A 14,433-nucleotide genomic window follows, 5' to 3' on the forward strand; every position below is an offset into this window, starting at 1 on the left:
TAGAAACCGCCTAACAACAACAGGAACTTCCGCATAGCAACGCTTTTCTTAAACTTTAATAAAAACACCGCAGCCGAAAAGATCACTACTTCTTCGCTTTTTTACAAATTTATTTTGATAATCAACAATGAAAAATATGTGCTAAGTAACCAAACTGGGTAGTTTATTTTATTTTATTTTATTTTAATAAGTCGCTTTGTATGGAAGCCCATTTCCGCCACTATGATTAAAAATATTCTTATAATTATGAGATACTAGCTCAAAAATAAGACTTAGCAACTTAAAATTATACTTTTACATATCATAAATATGACTTAGTATGAGATGCTAAATCATAATTTGGATGTAGTGTCTTATAATTATGGTTTAGAAGTTTTAGCAAAAATAAATATACAACAAATCACGTTGGTTGTTTCCATTTTAAAACACACACACACACACACACACACACACACGGTTTCACAGGAGCTTGTTCATTAATTCAGTCATTCATAATTTCTGTTGTTTATTCCATAATTTAACCTTTTAATCCTAATTAACAGTATTTTTAATTTTAGATAGATAGATAGATAGATAGATAGATAGATAGATAGATAGATAGATAGATAGATAGATAGATAGATAACCTAAGAAATGAAACTCACTAAATCTGACTGTACTAAATGGTTTGGTTTTTATTGCATATTTACTTATATTTATTTTTTGTGTGTTGTATTAGTAAGTTGCACAGTGATAAATTCAAGAGTTTTTACTTGTTTGTGTCGACCCCCCCTCACCGATTAATAAACAGAATACTTATTAAATAAAAAATAAAAAAAACAATAAGTGGGTCCCAACTTAAAACACGTTCAGACACGCCGTGGTGATAAAATAAATATAAAATAAACAGAAAATTGTAAAAGTTTTGTTGCAGATCACTGAACCTGAAATGAAAATTGTAAAACATTTTAGAAATTCAGTTCCCCCACACGAGTAAATCCACCATTTCCTGCAGGGAGGTGTTTTTTTAAAGTGGGTTTAAGCAGATGAACTTTGTGTCGAAGTGGTGGCGGTGCAGTCGTCACCCGGGGGTCGTTATCAGCGGCGGGCTCGTCATCAGGGACCAGCAGCAGTCGGACCTCCATTATCTGTGAGGCGGCAGCAGCCAGATAAACTGCAGCCAGAAAATAATCACCTTTCACACACAGGTCTTCTCAGAAGCTGCACGTCCTCACCAGAAACAAACCGGCCTGTTCACAAGGAGGAGGAGGGGAAACGTCAGCAGCAAAACAAATAAAACATTCAAATATCACCACTCCACTCAGCTGTAAACATTTATTACTTATTTTCTCACAAAACAACTGTAAATACGGCTTTTAAAGAAGTAAAAACACAAATTTTAATGGTTTTTGTTTCAAACTTTACAGCTTTTACATAATCCCCTGACATGAAACTTCGATTAAACTGTGACCCGTCTCCTGAACAATTAAGACGAACAAACAGAAAATGATAGTGGTAAATTTACAGATTTCTGTAGGTGTTTTATTACTTTTTAACTCCCAGCGGGGCAACATGCGTCCCTTCAAGGGATCCTGCTCCTTTAATTTACAGTAAATACATGAATTTTTCACCTTTGCTTTGTAATTAATAATTTTCTTTTGTTTTAAGTAACAAGCAAGTGTTGCTAAAACTTTTATAGTTTATTATAAGTTAAGCTCAAAGAATTTAAAACTGCAAGTTTGGGGTTTTGTTATTAAAAAGAGGAGCCACTGAACGTTTTAAGCGTTTAAAACCTTAAATTACTTGTTTATCATTCAGATATGTGGGATTTGATGGTTTCGGAGTCGACTTTTTCTCCTTTTTTTTTCTGAATCCCATCAGAACAGGAAGACAGAGAGCTGGAGGCAGATAACAGAGTATATTTGTGATTAAAAGCGTCCAGTCTTAAAGGATAAAAAAAAGAAAAGAAACAGCAAAGTAATTCACGCTTCTGCTCCTCCTCCTTTTAACGGCTCACACCTTCGTGAAGACGAGAGATTTGAAGTTAGAGGAACAGCTGACAGATACAGACAAGACAGGCGAGGAGAGATAGCAATGAGCTTCGAAGACTCTTCAGTTTCCATCGTCTTCGAGCGTTAAGTCGACCATAACTGGGAAGAGTCGTGGGGTGGGGGGGTCAGACAGTCATGCAGTGAAAAGACAAATAAAAGAACCAGAAGCAAAGACGTTCGGAGCTTCTTCTTCTTCTTCTTGTCGAGTCAGAGAGCTTGATGGCTGTCACTCAGGCCGCGCTCCCGTCCTTCAGCTCCTTCTCCAGCCTTTCACTCACGACCGACGACATGAAGGTAAGGATCACGACTTCAGAGACGCTCAGAGACAAACTCTTCAGCCTGAAACGATTCAAACGATGCAGAGAAACTTTTCACAGGTAAATTAGAGTTCTGGTGATGGATGATCTGCAGCATCTCCAGTGGTTTCCATCTCCAGACCGTCTGAAAGTCTTTAAAAGATTTTTATTTATTTTAGTTATTTAACTAAGTGTATGCGCCCGAACATGACGGCATTTGTGCTTAAAAACTGAAGAACTTGTACAGGTCTGAAAAAAATACACATCTTCAGCAGGTGAACTGAAGGAAACATGAACAAAAATCTGAGTTTTCATCTTTTTTTGGTGCTAAAACACTACTTTTTGTTCGTTGAACTGTTATGACTAAAGTTACGGAGTTAAGTTGTGTTTTTGTCTTAAGATTTGAATTCAATATAAAAATGTTGCATTGTCACCACACTGGCTCATCCCTTGAGTTTGAAAGCATTTTTGTCTGAATCATTTATAGATTTATTAAACACAAAAAAACTAAGTTTCTCTCAAAATCCTGAACTGAAAATGAGTAAAGATGTAAAACTATCACTTTAAAGATTGCAAAGAGTCTTTTGAAGCTAAATATAAAAACACAAAGGATGATTTAAAGTTATTTTATTACAAACTTTAATGTTATTATTAGTGCTGATATGTTTGTACAAAGTTAGAAGAATCAAAGTGGATATTTTACACCACAAAATAGCTGTGAGGGAAATCTTGTTTGTTGATATTTTACAACTCTTTTTTTGTAAACTGTTGAATAAAACTCTTAACCAGGACTTAAAAGAACATCTGCATGGATCGAAATTATATTTATAAGCATTGATTTAAGGAATTTAAAAAATGCAAACATTAAATGTTATTTCAGTGCATTTTTGTGCAATGAAAATTACTTTTTTTACTCTTTTTTTAAAGGACCATTTACAGAGTTCTGTTCTCTGTGAAAACTTAACTCTAACTAAAATAAACTCATGTTTTCCTCCCCTCGTCAGGTGAGAGAGAGCCTGTTGGGTTGACCAAATATATTATAAGCAGCAGAAAAATTAATTAGCTTTAAACAAAATGACCTGTAAGTTACTGCAGTGTTGATGTTGTGCTCACTGATGGAGTTAAATGTTTTTAATAAAGACTTTAAAACAGGTGAGCTTCTCCTCCTTCCAGGTGTGGAAGTCTGACGACGGGCCCCTCCCTCTGGACTCGCCCACAAACAAGCTGTCCCCGAGCAGCTCGGACCCGGTGCAGCTCTGCCCGCGGGCCACGGAGGAGCTGCTGGACGATGAGAGCCGAGCGTCCTGGGACATCGAGCTCCTGCTGTCCGAGTGGAGCAGCCCCTCACCCGACCTCACCCTCGGCTCTGTGGACCCGAGCGCCATGTGCCGGGAGGCGGAGGTGTTCAAGGACCAAGCTGGAGCGGGGAGCCTGCAGGTGAACAGCGGGGGCCTCATGGCCGAGCTGCTGTCTCCCGCCGACACCACGGCTGTGCAGCCGGAGCTGTATCACCATGGTTACGGCGACGACCAAACGGGTCGGATTTTATTCCCCAACGTGCAGAACGTGAATGTGTTTGAATTCCCTCAAGGGGGGAGTGCTGAGAGACACAGCAGAGGAGGCCTCAGTAAGGTCACATCATGGGACTTCAACCCCTACTACGCTCAGCAGCACCCCCCGGTGGTGACCTTCCCCAACAGCAGGTTCATCCCTCCGCAGGTCGTGACCCCTGACCTCCGACACTACGGCTACACGACCCACTTTAACCCCACCCTTTTCAGCGAATACCCCCACAGCCAGGCCACCGCTCTTCTGCCCCACCAGCAGCAGATGTTGGCCAGGCCACACCTGCCCCCAGGTGGGGTGGAGGGGAAGCGCGGCAGGAAGCCCACAGGGAAGAAGAGGCCGGCCATCCACAGCTGCGAGTACCCCGGCTGCAGCAAGACCTACACCAAGAGCTCCCACCTCAAGGCCCACCTCCGCACCCACACAGGTAACCGGAGAAACGGCTGCACGCTTCCGAACTGGTCCAGATTAAATCTTCACCGAATGTTTCGTTCTCAACAGGAGAGAAGCCGTACCACTGTTCGTGGGAGGGCTGCAGCTGGAAATTCGCCCGCTCGGATGAACTGACACGCCACTACCGCAAACACACGGGTCAGAAACCCTACCAGTGTCTGCTGTGTCAGAGGGCCTTCTCCCGCTCGGACCACCTGGCTCTGCACATGAAGAGACACACCTGAGGGAACGACACGCCATCCACAGATATCCTCATCTTAAACGAGAACCATCAGTTAATTTACGCCAAACAAATCAGTGTTTTATATCAGATTAGCAATGTGGAAGCAACAGGGTTGTTCTCCGTTTCACTTCGAGGACCTTCACTGGCGTAACGGCTCCGTTTGCCCAGAACCTCTACATGCCTGGATTAAATCTTCGTTAGTTCCTTTATAGCCACATATCAGGAGATTGAGATGCAACCACAGTTCTGAAAAGTAAACAAATACAGAATTCAATGATTTGCAAATCTCAAAAGCCCACATTTTATTCACAATAGAACACAGTAAAAACATCGAATGTTGAAACTAAGAAATTGGACTGTTTTTAGGGGGGGAAAAAAAGGTTGTTTGAATGTTTGGCTGAAAAAACATCTCAGAAAAGTTAAGACAGAGGCAACAAAAAGCTGTGAAACTACGATAAGAAACAGCTGGAGGAGCTTTTTGCAACTAATTAGGTTAACTGGTAACAGGTCAGTAAGAGGACCGGGTATAAAAAGATATTTTAGAGAAGCTGAATCTGTCAGAAGTAAAGACGGACAGAGGTTCACCAGTCTGTAAAAATATCTGAGGTCAAAGGTCAAGGCTGGATGTTGGTGACCAGGTTCTGGTTCTGCTCAGGAACACTTCCACAGATCGTCGTCTGTAAACACAGTTCACCGTGCCGTCCACAAACGCTGCTTAAAGCTCTATCAGGCAAAGAAGAAGCCAGATGTGAACAGATGTGTCTCCTCTGGACCAAAGAGGAGAACTGTTCTGAGGTCAGACGGGTCCAAACCAGCCAGCCTGCCTCTCTGATGGTATGGGGGTGCATTAGTGCCTTTAACATGGGCGGCTTACACATCAATGCAGAACAGTTTATACAAGTTTTAGAACATCTGCTCCAATCCATCAGAGACGACCCAGGACTGTTGAACAGTTAGAATCCTCTACAGACAGAATGGGACAACATTTCCTCTAAAACCTCCAGCAGCTGCTCTCCTCGGTTCTTAAACAGTTACCGATTTTTGTTAAAAGAAGAGGAGATGCTTCACGGTGGTAAACGTGGCCCTAACTCTTCTGAGATATTTTGCTGCCATAAAATTTAAAATTTCCTTTTTGTTTTCCCCCTAAAAATGGTCCAATTCGTCAGTCTAAAACATTTGATACATTTACACGAGTGCATGAGATTTGCAGATCATTTATGTTTTACGAAGCGTCCCAACTTTTTAAAAATATTGGTGCTGAAATATGAAATATAAAATCGTAATCATCCGCTCTCTTAGATTTAAAGGAGCAGCAACACTGTACACACCGTGGGCACGCAGACAGCTAAACACTAAGAAAACACCTAAACAAACGTGTGTATAACTGAACGAACAGATGAAGCATCGCTACATCACCGCTGAGAAGATCCAATATCTGTCTTTTCCCTTTAAATTCAAATTGAATGTATCGTCCATAAGTTGTTGGATTTTTAAGATGAGCTCGAAGTAAGAAACACGTTCACGTTTGCTTTTTCTCTCTCTTTAAAAGCTGTAAATAATTTTGGATCTGTCCCAGCTGTTTATTGTCACCTGAAAAAAAAAAAAAAAGAAGAGTAGCATATTTATTATTATGATCTTATAAATCAACAATGGATACTATATTATTTGACGTTTTTTACTAATTATTAAAAGAATGCTTTCATGTTTTTTTTAAGTGTTTTATTTGACAACTCGAGTAATAAAAGCTTTTATTGCAGTTAAACTTCCTTGCAGTGTGGCCTGATTTATTGTTTTGCATTTTTTTATCCTGTCATGAAAGTTTCAGGTCATTTTTTTATTATTAGGAGAGGAAACAGGTTTCTAAAAATAAAGTGTAATGTTAGTTTTCTGCTCTAGGTGGCGCAGTTCTCCGTCTGATTCCGTGTTTTTGCTCTCAGGCTGTTGATGTTTCTAATCTGGGCCAGAGAGAGATGAGCTGCTTATGTAACTCAGCTCCCACTGATTCATCCTCATTATGTCATGATGGGAGTCATCATCATGTTACAGAGCTCATTTTCCCTCAGAAAACACACACACACACACACCCTCACACACACACGCGCAATGTTTACACTCAAAGATATGAATTTAAATGCCTTTAAATGCTTTAAATTGTGTTTAAAGCTCAATAAATCCACAGTTTATTCGTTGTAACAGAGGAAACAACTGCCTGCTGATGTCATCCAATCACTTCACGCGTTAACTTGACACAAGGTCAAAGGTCAGCTCACAGACTTGAAACCGTTCGTAGCTCGGGGTTTAAAGGTTCTTTCAGAAAACAGTCGCTGTCTGTACGTCTGCAGCTGACTGTCAAGATGTCTGCCACAGCTACCCAAATTAAAAATGGCTCCAACTCAGTCAGTTTTGCAGCTAAAGTTCGGTGCGGTCGTAGCTGAGTCGTTCACAACGCGTACTTCAAGAGATCATCAGAAGATGATTTCAGTGTAAAACTCTGGCATCTCGCAGGTGATATGCTGAGACTTTATTCTTTTTTTATTTATGTTTAAGTTTTTGTGGAATAAATAAAGTTAATTGTTAATAAACAGGTTCACGTGGTGATAAGTATTTATCTAATGCATCGTCGTGTTGTATTCAGGTTCAGGCATTTCTCAACTAGAAGCACTCAGAGAGCTCAAACCTCCTCCGAGGTCACAGCGGGATTAAAGAATAAAGCGATCCGGATCAGAATCTGGATCAGAACCAGAATTTAATCCCAACATTTCCTCCGAATCTGTTCTTTAGTTTCTACCTGATCTTTGCTGACAGACAAACAAACACAACTGGAAACTAAAGGGTCTCATGTAGGAGCAGAGACAAGTCTCAGCTTCCGCCACGAAGCCATTTTAGTGTCTTCTGAGGTCAGTTAGCTGTAGCGGCCATCTTAAACTGGGTTGCAGACGCACATCCAGGAGATATTTTACTAACAGACGGGCAGAAATGAGCTCCTGAAAGAGCCTCGAGCTCAGGTGGTTTATTTTGAAACTCTGATCATCTTAACGAGAAAACAGCTTCAGAAATAAAACAATTCAAAGAGTCCTCACCAGGAGAACATTTATCTTCATTAATCCTCATCTTAATTTTAATCCCTGGATAATTTACTTTATATATCTATAAATTTTTAGTTGTTGACTATTATCAGCTTTTCAACATCAGAGTTTATTGGTTTTAATTTGAAATGCTGAGTCAGCTTTCACCCTCTTACATAATTAAAGTTTGAACTATTTTAACCTTTTTTCACTGTAAATAAAAACGGGTTAATGTTCTGTGACTTTTATACATTTTGAATTAATTACCTTTATTGACAGATTTTTTCTTCCGCTCATAGAAACACGTTGAGATCTCCTCAGTTCCTTTAAAAACATTTCTTTTATTCTTATGTTCCTTTTAGCTTTTAACTTCTGTTTTGGTCATTTTAATTTCATCTTTGAGATACAGTTGTACTAATTTTAGCTACCATTTTGCTCCTTTTAGCTTTGAGCTACAGTTTTCCTAGTTTTATCTTTTAGCTACCATTATTTTAATTTAATTTTTTAGATGCTAATTTTACCTTTTATAAACAGTTGTGCAAATGTTAGATTGTGGTTCTGCTTCTTTTAGCTGCCACTGTGCCATATTTACCTTTTTGCTATTGTTTGCTTTTTTTAACCTTTAAGCAAACATTCTGCTCATTTTAGCTTTTAGCTTTCGTTCTGCTCCTCGTAGCTTCTCTTCTTTTGATTTTCACTGAGCAGAAAATGAATTTTCTCCTGTTTTTCTGTAAAAAACTGTATTCTTTGAAGGACAGATCTGTTTCAGCTGTTGAGTAAACGTTCCCTGACTCTGTTAAAGACGCTCCTGTCTCTTTATGTTTCCAGTTTGTTGGTTTTATTTTTATAAAGAAGCTTCTTTATTTGCTCAGTAACGATTTTGTGCAACTGTCTCTCTCTCGTGTCACGTTCCCAGAAAAGGGTTCATAGAGACATTTTGTTTCTAAAAAGTTTGAGGGGATTTTCATTAATTAGGAGGAAACGATTGTTTGGTGAAGAGCGGGAGGCCGATGCAGAAAGTCTGAATTATTTCCCTCTTCTCAGAGGAAGTATCGCCGTCCAGCTCGTTGTTTGTGAAACAAAGACACTTTTGTTTGAGCAACTCCTGTCCCCATCTGAACCCCGAGCGCCGCTCTGTCCTCATACGTCCTCACATGTCCCCACATGTTCCCACATGTCCTCTCTGCTTGTTACAGAACTGCTTGACTTTCCACTAAAGCCTCGACGTTCCCTGGAAGTCGAGCTGCTCGCTCGGAGCCACCGGACAAATGATTGAAACTTGGATGAACGTCAACAACTGTCTAACACCTGGAATCAACCCAATTCAAGATGGCCGCCACAGCAAACTCACTTTACAAAATACAGAATTAAACATATTACTTGTTCATATGGCATTAACTTGTGTAAAAGCTGTAGTTATTGTGATAAAAACCATTTCCAGAGTGTTTTATGTTGTATTTCTGATTATAGGTGTTTCATTTTCATGCACTGAATGTCACTCAGTGTCACTTTTTTAACTTTATCTCAAGTTTAAATGAAAATAAATCCAGCAACATGAAAATAGCTTTAGAGGAAGGCCTGTTTGTTTGTGTTTTAACAATATTTGATGTTTTATTCAAACTATGAATCAACATCTTTACACAGAATCTACATTAAATGGGATCTTTACAGGCAGTTTGACCAAAAAAGCACATTTTGTTCACGTCTCGAGTTTAATTCATTAAAAATACCACAAATATCTCAGTTTGACTGACAAACGAGGTCATCTTAAAGAGCTATCACCTGAAAACTTGTCATAGATTTGACGATCAGCTGAAGGGCTTTTGCTGCTTTCCTCCACTAATTTATTAAAGACATGAATTAATCTGCAGCAGATGGAGTTTTTCAGGCCTATTTTCTTTTAATTTGTCCACTTTCCTCAGTTTTTGAGCTCACACAGTACAATATGCTGGTACAGGAATAAGAACTGGACTGAAAGAACTTCAGAAACTCCGACAAACTACAGATCAGGACCTCTTTAAACGATAACAGGAACCGTTTTCTCCTTGAAAGCGAATTATGGACGACACCAGACTCAGTTCGGGTGGCGGCTCTGAAGGTGACAAGAACACGACTTATTTTACAGACAAGCTGGAGCAATTATTATTATTTTATTTTATGTGTTTGTGTAAACGATTTAAAGCTTCATTGGCAGTTTTAGCATCGATTCAGCTGAGATTCAGGGGTTTAATCACAGGGGACGGTGGGGCGTGGCGCGAAGGAGAAAAACAAGAGGGTGAACACAGAGAAAGAGAGAGTCTGCATGAGTCATCCATCACGTCAGCACCGAAAAAATAAATTAAAAAAGGCTATTTTTAGCCTGAAAGGAGCTGAGGTGGAAACTGATTGTCCCCACCTGGAAGTGAAGGATGTGATCAGCTCGTTTTCATCAGGATGTGGCTTTGATTTCATACTTTGCATTGAGTCCCTTTACTTCTACTACTACTACTACTAATACTACTATTACTACTACTAATACTATCACTACTTTATTTATAAAGTGCTTTAAAAACAAGAACAGCTGTAACAATGGGCTTTACATGTAAAATCAAGGAACATTTAAACCCTAGATGGCGTGAACTTGTTCAGAACTTTAAGTCTAAGGACCCCAAAGAGCTTCACACTACAGTCATTCATTCATCCATTCATTCATCCATTCATTCATCCATTCATTCATCCGTTCATTCATCCGTTCATTCATCCATTCATTCACACACTGATGGTGGTGAGCTGCATCGTAGCCACAGCTGTCAGAAGCGAGGCAGCCATTACACCGGCGCCGTCGAGCCCTCTAACCACCGCCGGTGAAGTGTCGCCCCCGAGGCCACAACGGCCGAGACGGACGGAGCGGGGGCTCGAACCGGCAACCCCTACCTCTGTCGGAGAACACAAACCTCCTCCTCGCAGTGTCAATAAAAAACATTGATCATAATCTGGATCACCATAACTGAATGAATGTTTTTTGTGAGAACTCCAACATTTCATATTGCTAACGGACGGAACAAAAGGGTCACATGTTGGAGCAGTCACCTGTGACCTTTGACCCCCGCGACCTTGAAATCAACAGGCATCATCCTTGACCCTGTCCAGCTGTGAAGTTTGATATTCCTACGTTACACGGATGAGTTAGAGCACCAGGTCAGCTGTGATGTTTGACCTTTGACCGGATCGACAACAAAACTGAAGGACTTGTTCCATCTTTGACGCTTCCTGAAAAGTTCATAAAACTGCGTTCATAACGTTTTGGGTAATCTTTTACTCACAGACAGGCAGGCAAACAAAAACATAACTAAAAAAAACAAACAATAAAAACAGAAAAGAGAAGTAAAAACAAGAACAAGTCTCAGGCTGGCGTCAAAAGCCAAGGAATAAAAATGTGTTTAAACATTAAAACACATAAAAACCGCTGCGGTACATTTCCAGATATACTGGTAGGCAATTCTGAAATGTGGGTACGCACTCAACGTAAACATAGCCCTCAGCCGAATCTAACGAAATCCACATGGAGGCTGGAGTGATGAGGGAAAGAAATATTATCTGTATATTTAATTTTTTTTACCTATTTTCAGTCACTTTGGCTGTTTTCACCTAAAGTTTTTCAGTTTGTAGCTTTAATAACGATTATCTTTAACATGCAGTGAAGAAATAAAGACTCTTAATTATTGGGCGGCAGTGGCTCAGGAGGTAGGGGTTTGTCCTGTAATCGGAGGGTTGCTGGTTCAGGCCCCCGCTCTGGCTATCTCAGCCGTTGTGTCCTTGGGCAAGACACTTCACCCGCCTTGCCTACTGATGGTGGTCAGAGGGCTCGGTGGCGCCGGTGTGATGGCAGCCTCACTTCTGTCAGCCCGCCCCAGGGCAGCTGTGGCTACAATGTAGCTCATCACCATCAATGTGTGGATGAATGGGTGAATGATTGTAGTGTAAAGCGCTTTGGGGTCCTTGGACTAGATAAAGCGCTATATAAGTGCAAGCCATTTACCATTTATCATCTCAAAAAGGCGATAATGTTTTTGCCAGAGTGTGTGTGTCTATAGCAGAATATCTCATTAATTCAAGATGACTGTCACAGCCATTAAGCATCTTGAATTACCGTAAGTAGTAGCTGAGAGTCATCCCCATCACAGACGGAAAAAGGCAGCAGATCCGCCATCTTTCTGTAAAAATATTCTCATTTTCTTTGGTGGTTTTGAAGACACGAGGGGGCGCCATTTGCACGGATTTCTCATTCATTCATGCGTTCAGGAAAAAAAAAAAAAAAAAAAGCCCAAAGGCCTCCTCTAGTCTTTTGTGTTTACTACCACACTCTTCACACTCAGGGAGTGCAGCGCTGCCCTCCCTTTTTTATTTCTCTACCTGCAGAAAGAAAAACATGTGATCCTGTGGCTCTGCAGCAGCGAACACACGATGTCTTTTTGTCTGATAACCTATAAGAGCAAATAAAAGCCTCCTGGTTGCTAAGCAGGCGCCACTGCAGCGTTGCCAGGAGAGCGCCTGCATGCAGGGGCAGCTGCAGGAGTGTGTGGGGGGTTGGTGGTTCTCTGACCGATGGAGGCGGGGAGGAGGAGGAGAAGCCAGACAAGTTCAAGGCCTCCGTCCCCCCCCCACCATCCACTCCCCACAGTAATGGTGGCGGCATGCGTTTGTGTGAGGCGAGCTGGTGCACGTGTGTGGTATCAGACAAAGCCTGGAGGGGGAGGGACGAATCTGACGTAACTGCAGCTGAAATATGGAGCAGGAAGACGTCGGGATCGGGAAAAGCTCCTGAGCAGCAAACACCTCCTGACTGGACCCAGTCGGATCGTTTTATCGTTGGTTTTTAAAATCAGGATGAACATCCATTCCCTGAAGAAATGCATATTGCCCTCTCAGCTACTACCACCTCAAACCACAGCTCCATATCCCTCCCCTACTTCATGAGGTGTTCTGCTAACAGACAGACAGGCTTGACCCCAACATGGACGTGTTGGGGACGATGCTCAGCTACTACCACACCAAACGTCACCTCGGCGTCTGCAGACTTGTCAGAGCTCGAGTCACGTTTGTGTTTATGGGTCAGCCGGCCGTGGCCGAGTTAGGTCAGTTGTAGACGAGCGTCCAGTGGCTCAAGAGACGTTTTGGTCAAAGCCACGCGCCGACAAAAACAATAAAAATCACAAAAGGTTTGTTTTTTTTTAGCCAAAATGAGTTGAAACTTCGATTGACGAGGGCGTTACAGACATTGGAATTGAAAAAAAAAGGTAACTAGCATAAAAACAAATACATTTCATCTCAAAGCAGCTTTAAGATTTATTATAATTTATCCATCAGTGAATAAAGTCGGCCTCAGAATGCACCGACTGCACTCGGCTGCTTTTTCATTAAAAACTAAAAACGATCCTGGAGCAGCTTTGAAGGAGTCTGCCTCCTGGTGCAGGATTTTATTTCCTCATTTTAAACCCTAATCAGCTGTAGACGAACACATAATGATCACTTCCTGAGAGTTTCACTGAAATCTGTGAATAAATAATTTGTCCTGAAATGACAGTTCAGATGTTTTATGGAAAAATTACAAACATTTATTATCTTTGAGCAACTTTAATTCAGTTTAATAACCGATTCACAACAAAAAAACCTTCTCAGGGTCCAAATCATAAATCCAGATTCAGATCTAGATTCAGATCCAGATTCATTAGTATCATAATCCAAAGTATTCTCATTCAGCAGATTATTTAATCCCAGTTAATAAGAATCATCTGAGGAAGACAGAAGTTACAGTCCTCCTTCCTGAAGAAACCTTCAGCAGAACCAGAACCAGGATCAGAACCAGGACTAGGACGGGCGCCCATCGGCGGTTTGATACAAACAGGAAGTAGACGCAGAAAAACTTGAACTTTAACTCAGCTTTATTTCTCTCATTTCAGGCCCCATCTACAGCAGGTAAGATACTTGTTTGTCACTATTCCACAGAACCCCATTTAAAAAAAGATCTGAACTACTACTTTAACGTTGTTGGTTTTTTTTTTAATGTTGGGCTGAATGAATTTAATCATTTCAGAAATAATTTTCAAAATAAAACAAACAATAAAAAGTCAGAGCTCTTTGATTTTTAAACATTTAGGATTGTTGAAGCTCAGAAATGACATTTTGTGGGGGTTTATAAATTAGTCTGATGACATTTTTAAAGTTAATTGTCAAGTTTATGCTCATCCTGAACTCGCTCCTGTTGTTCTCCAGATATGTTGATGTGCAACTCTGAATTGCGGGTACTCGCTCAACGTAAACAAAGCTCTTTTATCTGCAGGGTTGTTTTTATTTATTCAGTTAAAAAGGTGTCCCTCCTTAGAAGACGGATTTAATTCTGTCTTTGCTTTAATTGTAGTAAAATAAATAAATATCCGCAGCGGAAATGAGAGATGATTTTAGGATTAAAGCTTCTTTTTTTTTCCTTGGGGGTTAAACGGAGACGGGGCTGTGGCGCGCGCGCGCACCGGGGACACGAACGTGACTCGGCAGCCTGGAGAGGCTGTTATGCAACCGCTGACCTACTAACACACATCTGAAGGGGAGCCGGAGAAACTGGAGCAAAGTGTCCGGCGAGCGCGTAACACACCGCAGAGCAGCGCGAGCCAGGAGCCCACGAGCCAGGAGCCCACGAGCCACGAGCACGCAGACACGAAGACTCCTGGAGGTTTGCTCTGAAGGGACGGAGGGAAGGAGGAAACGGGAGCGAGACAGCTTTTGTTGTCGGTGTGTGTGTGTGTGTGAGGTGGGGGGGGGGGGGG

General features: G+C 41.2%; 1 protein-coding gene across 1 annotated transcript; it reads left to right on the forward strand.

Moving 5' to 3' along the window:
* Nucleotides 1-2,057: 2,057 nt before the first annotated feature.
* klf1 (Kruppel-like factor 1 (erythroid)) lies at nt 2,058-4,933 on the forward strand. The gene is made up of 3 exons (XM_017416886.3): nt 2,058-2,324; nt 3,500-4,319; nt 4,394-4,933. The coding sequence occupies exons 1-3, from the start codon at nt 2,250-2,252 to the stop codon at nt 4,567-4,569; spliced, it is 1,071 nt and encodes a 356-aa protein (XP_017272375.1). The 5' UTR covers nt 2,058-2,249; the 3' UTR covers nt 4,570-4,933.
* The last annotated feature ends 9,500 nt before the right edge of the window (nt 4,934-14,433 follow it).

The sequence above is a fragment of the Kryptolebias marmoratus genome, linkage group LG3 (genome assembly GCF_001649575.2).
Source record: "Kryptolebias marmoratus isolate JLee-2015 linkage group LG3, ASM164957v2, whole genome shotgun sequence".
Taxonomy (NCBI): Eukaryota; Metazoa; Chordata; class Actinopteri; order Cyprinodontiformes; family Rivulidae; genus Kryptolebias; species Kryptolebias marmoratus.

Bases quoted from the DNA above. Each gene is read 5' to 3' on its own strand.
- klf1 (XM_017416886.3), top strand. From the start codon at position 2,250: ATGGCTGTCACTCAGGCCGCGCTCCCGTCCTTCAGCTCCTTCTCCAGC. The intron at 2,325-3,499 runs GTAAGGATCACG...TCCTCCTTCCAG, and splicing joins TCACGACCGACGACATGAAG to GTGTGGAAGTCTGACGACGG. The intron at 4,320-4,393 runs GTAACCGGAGAA...CGTTCTCAACAG, and splicing joins CCACCTCCGCACCCACACAG to GAGAGAAGCCGTACCACTGT.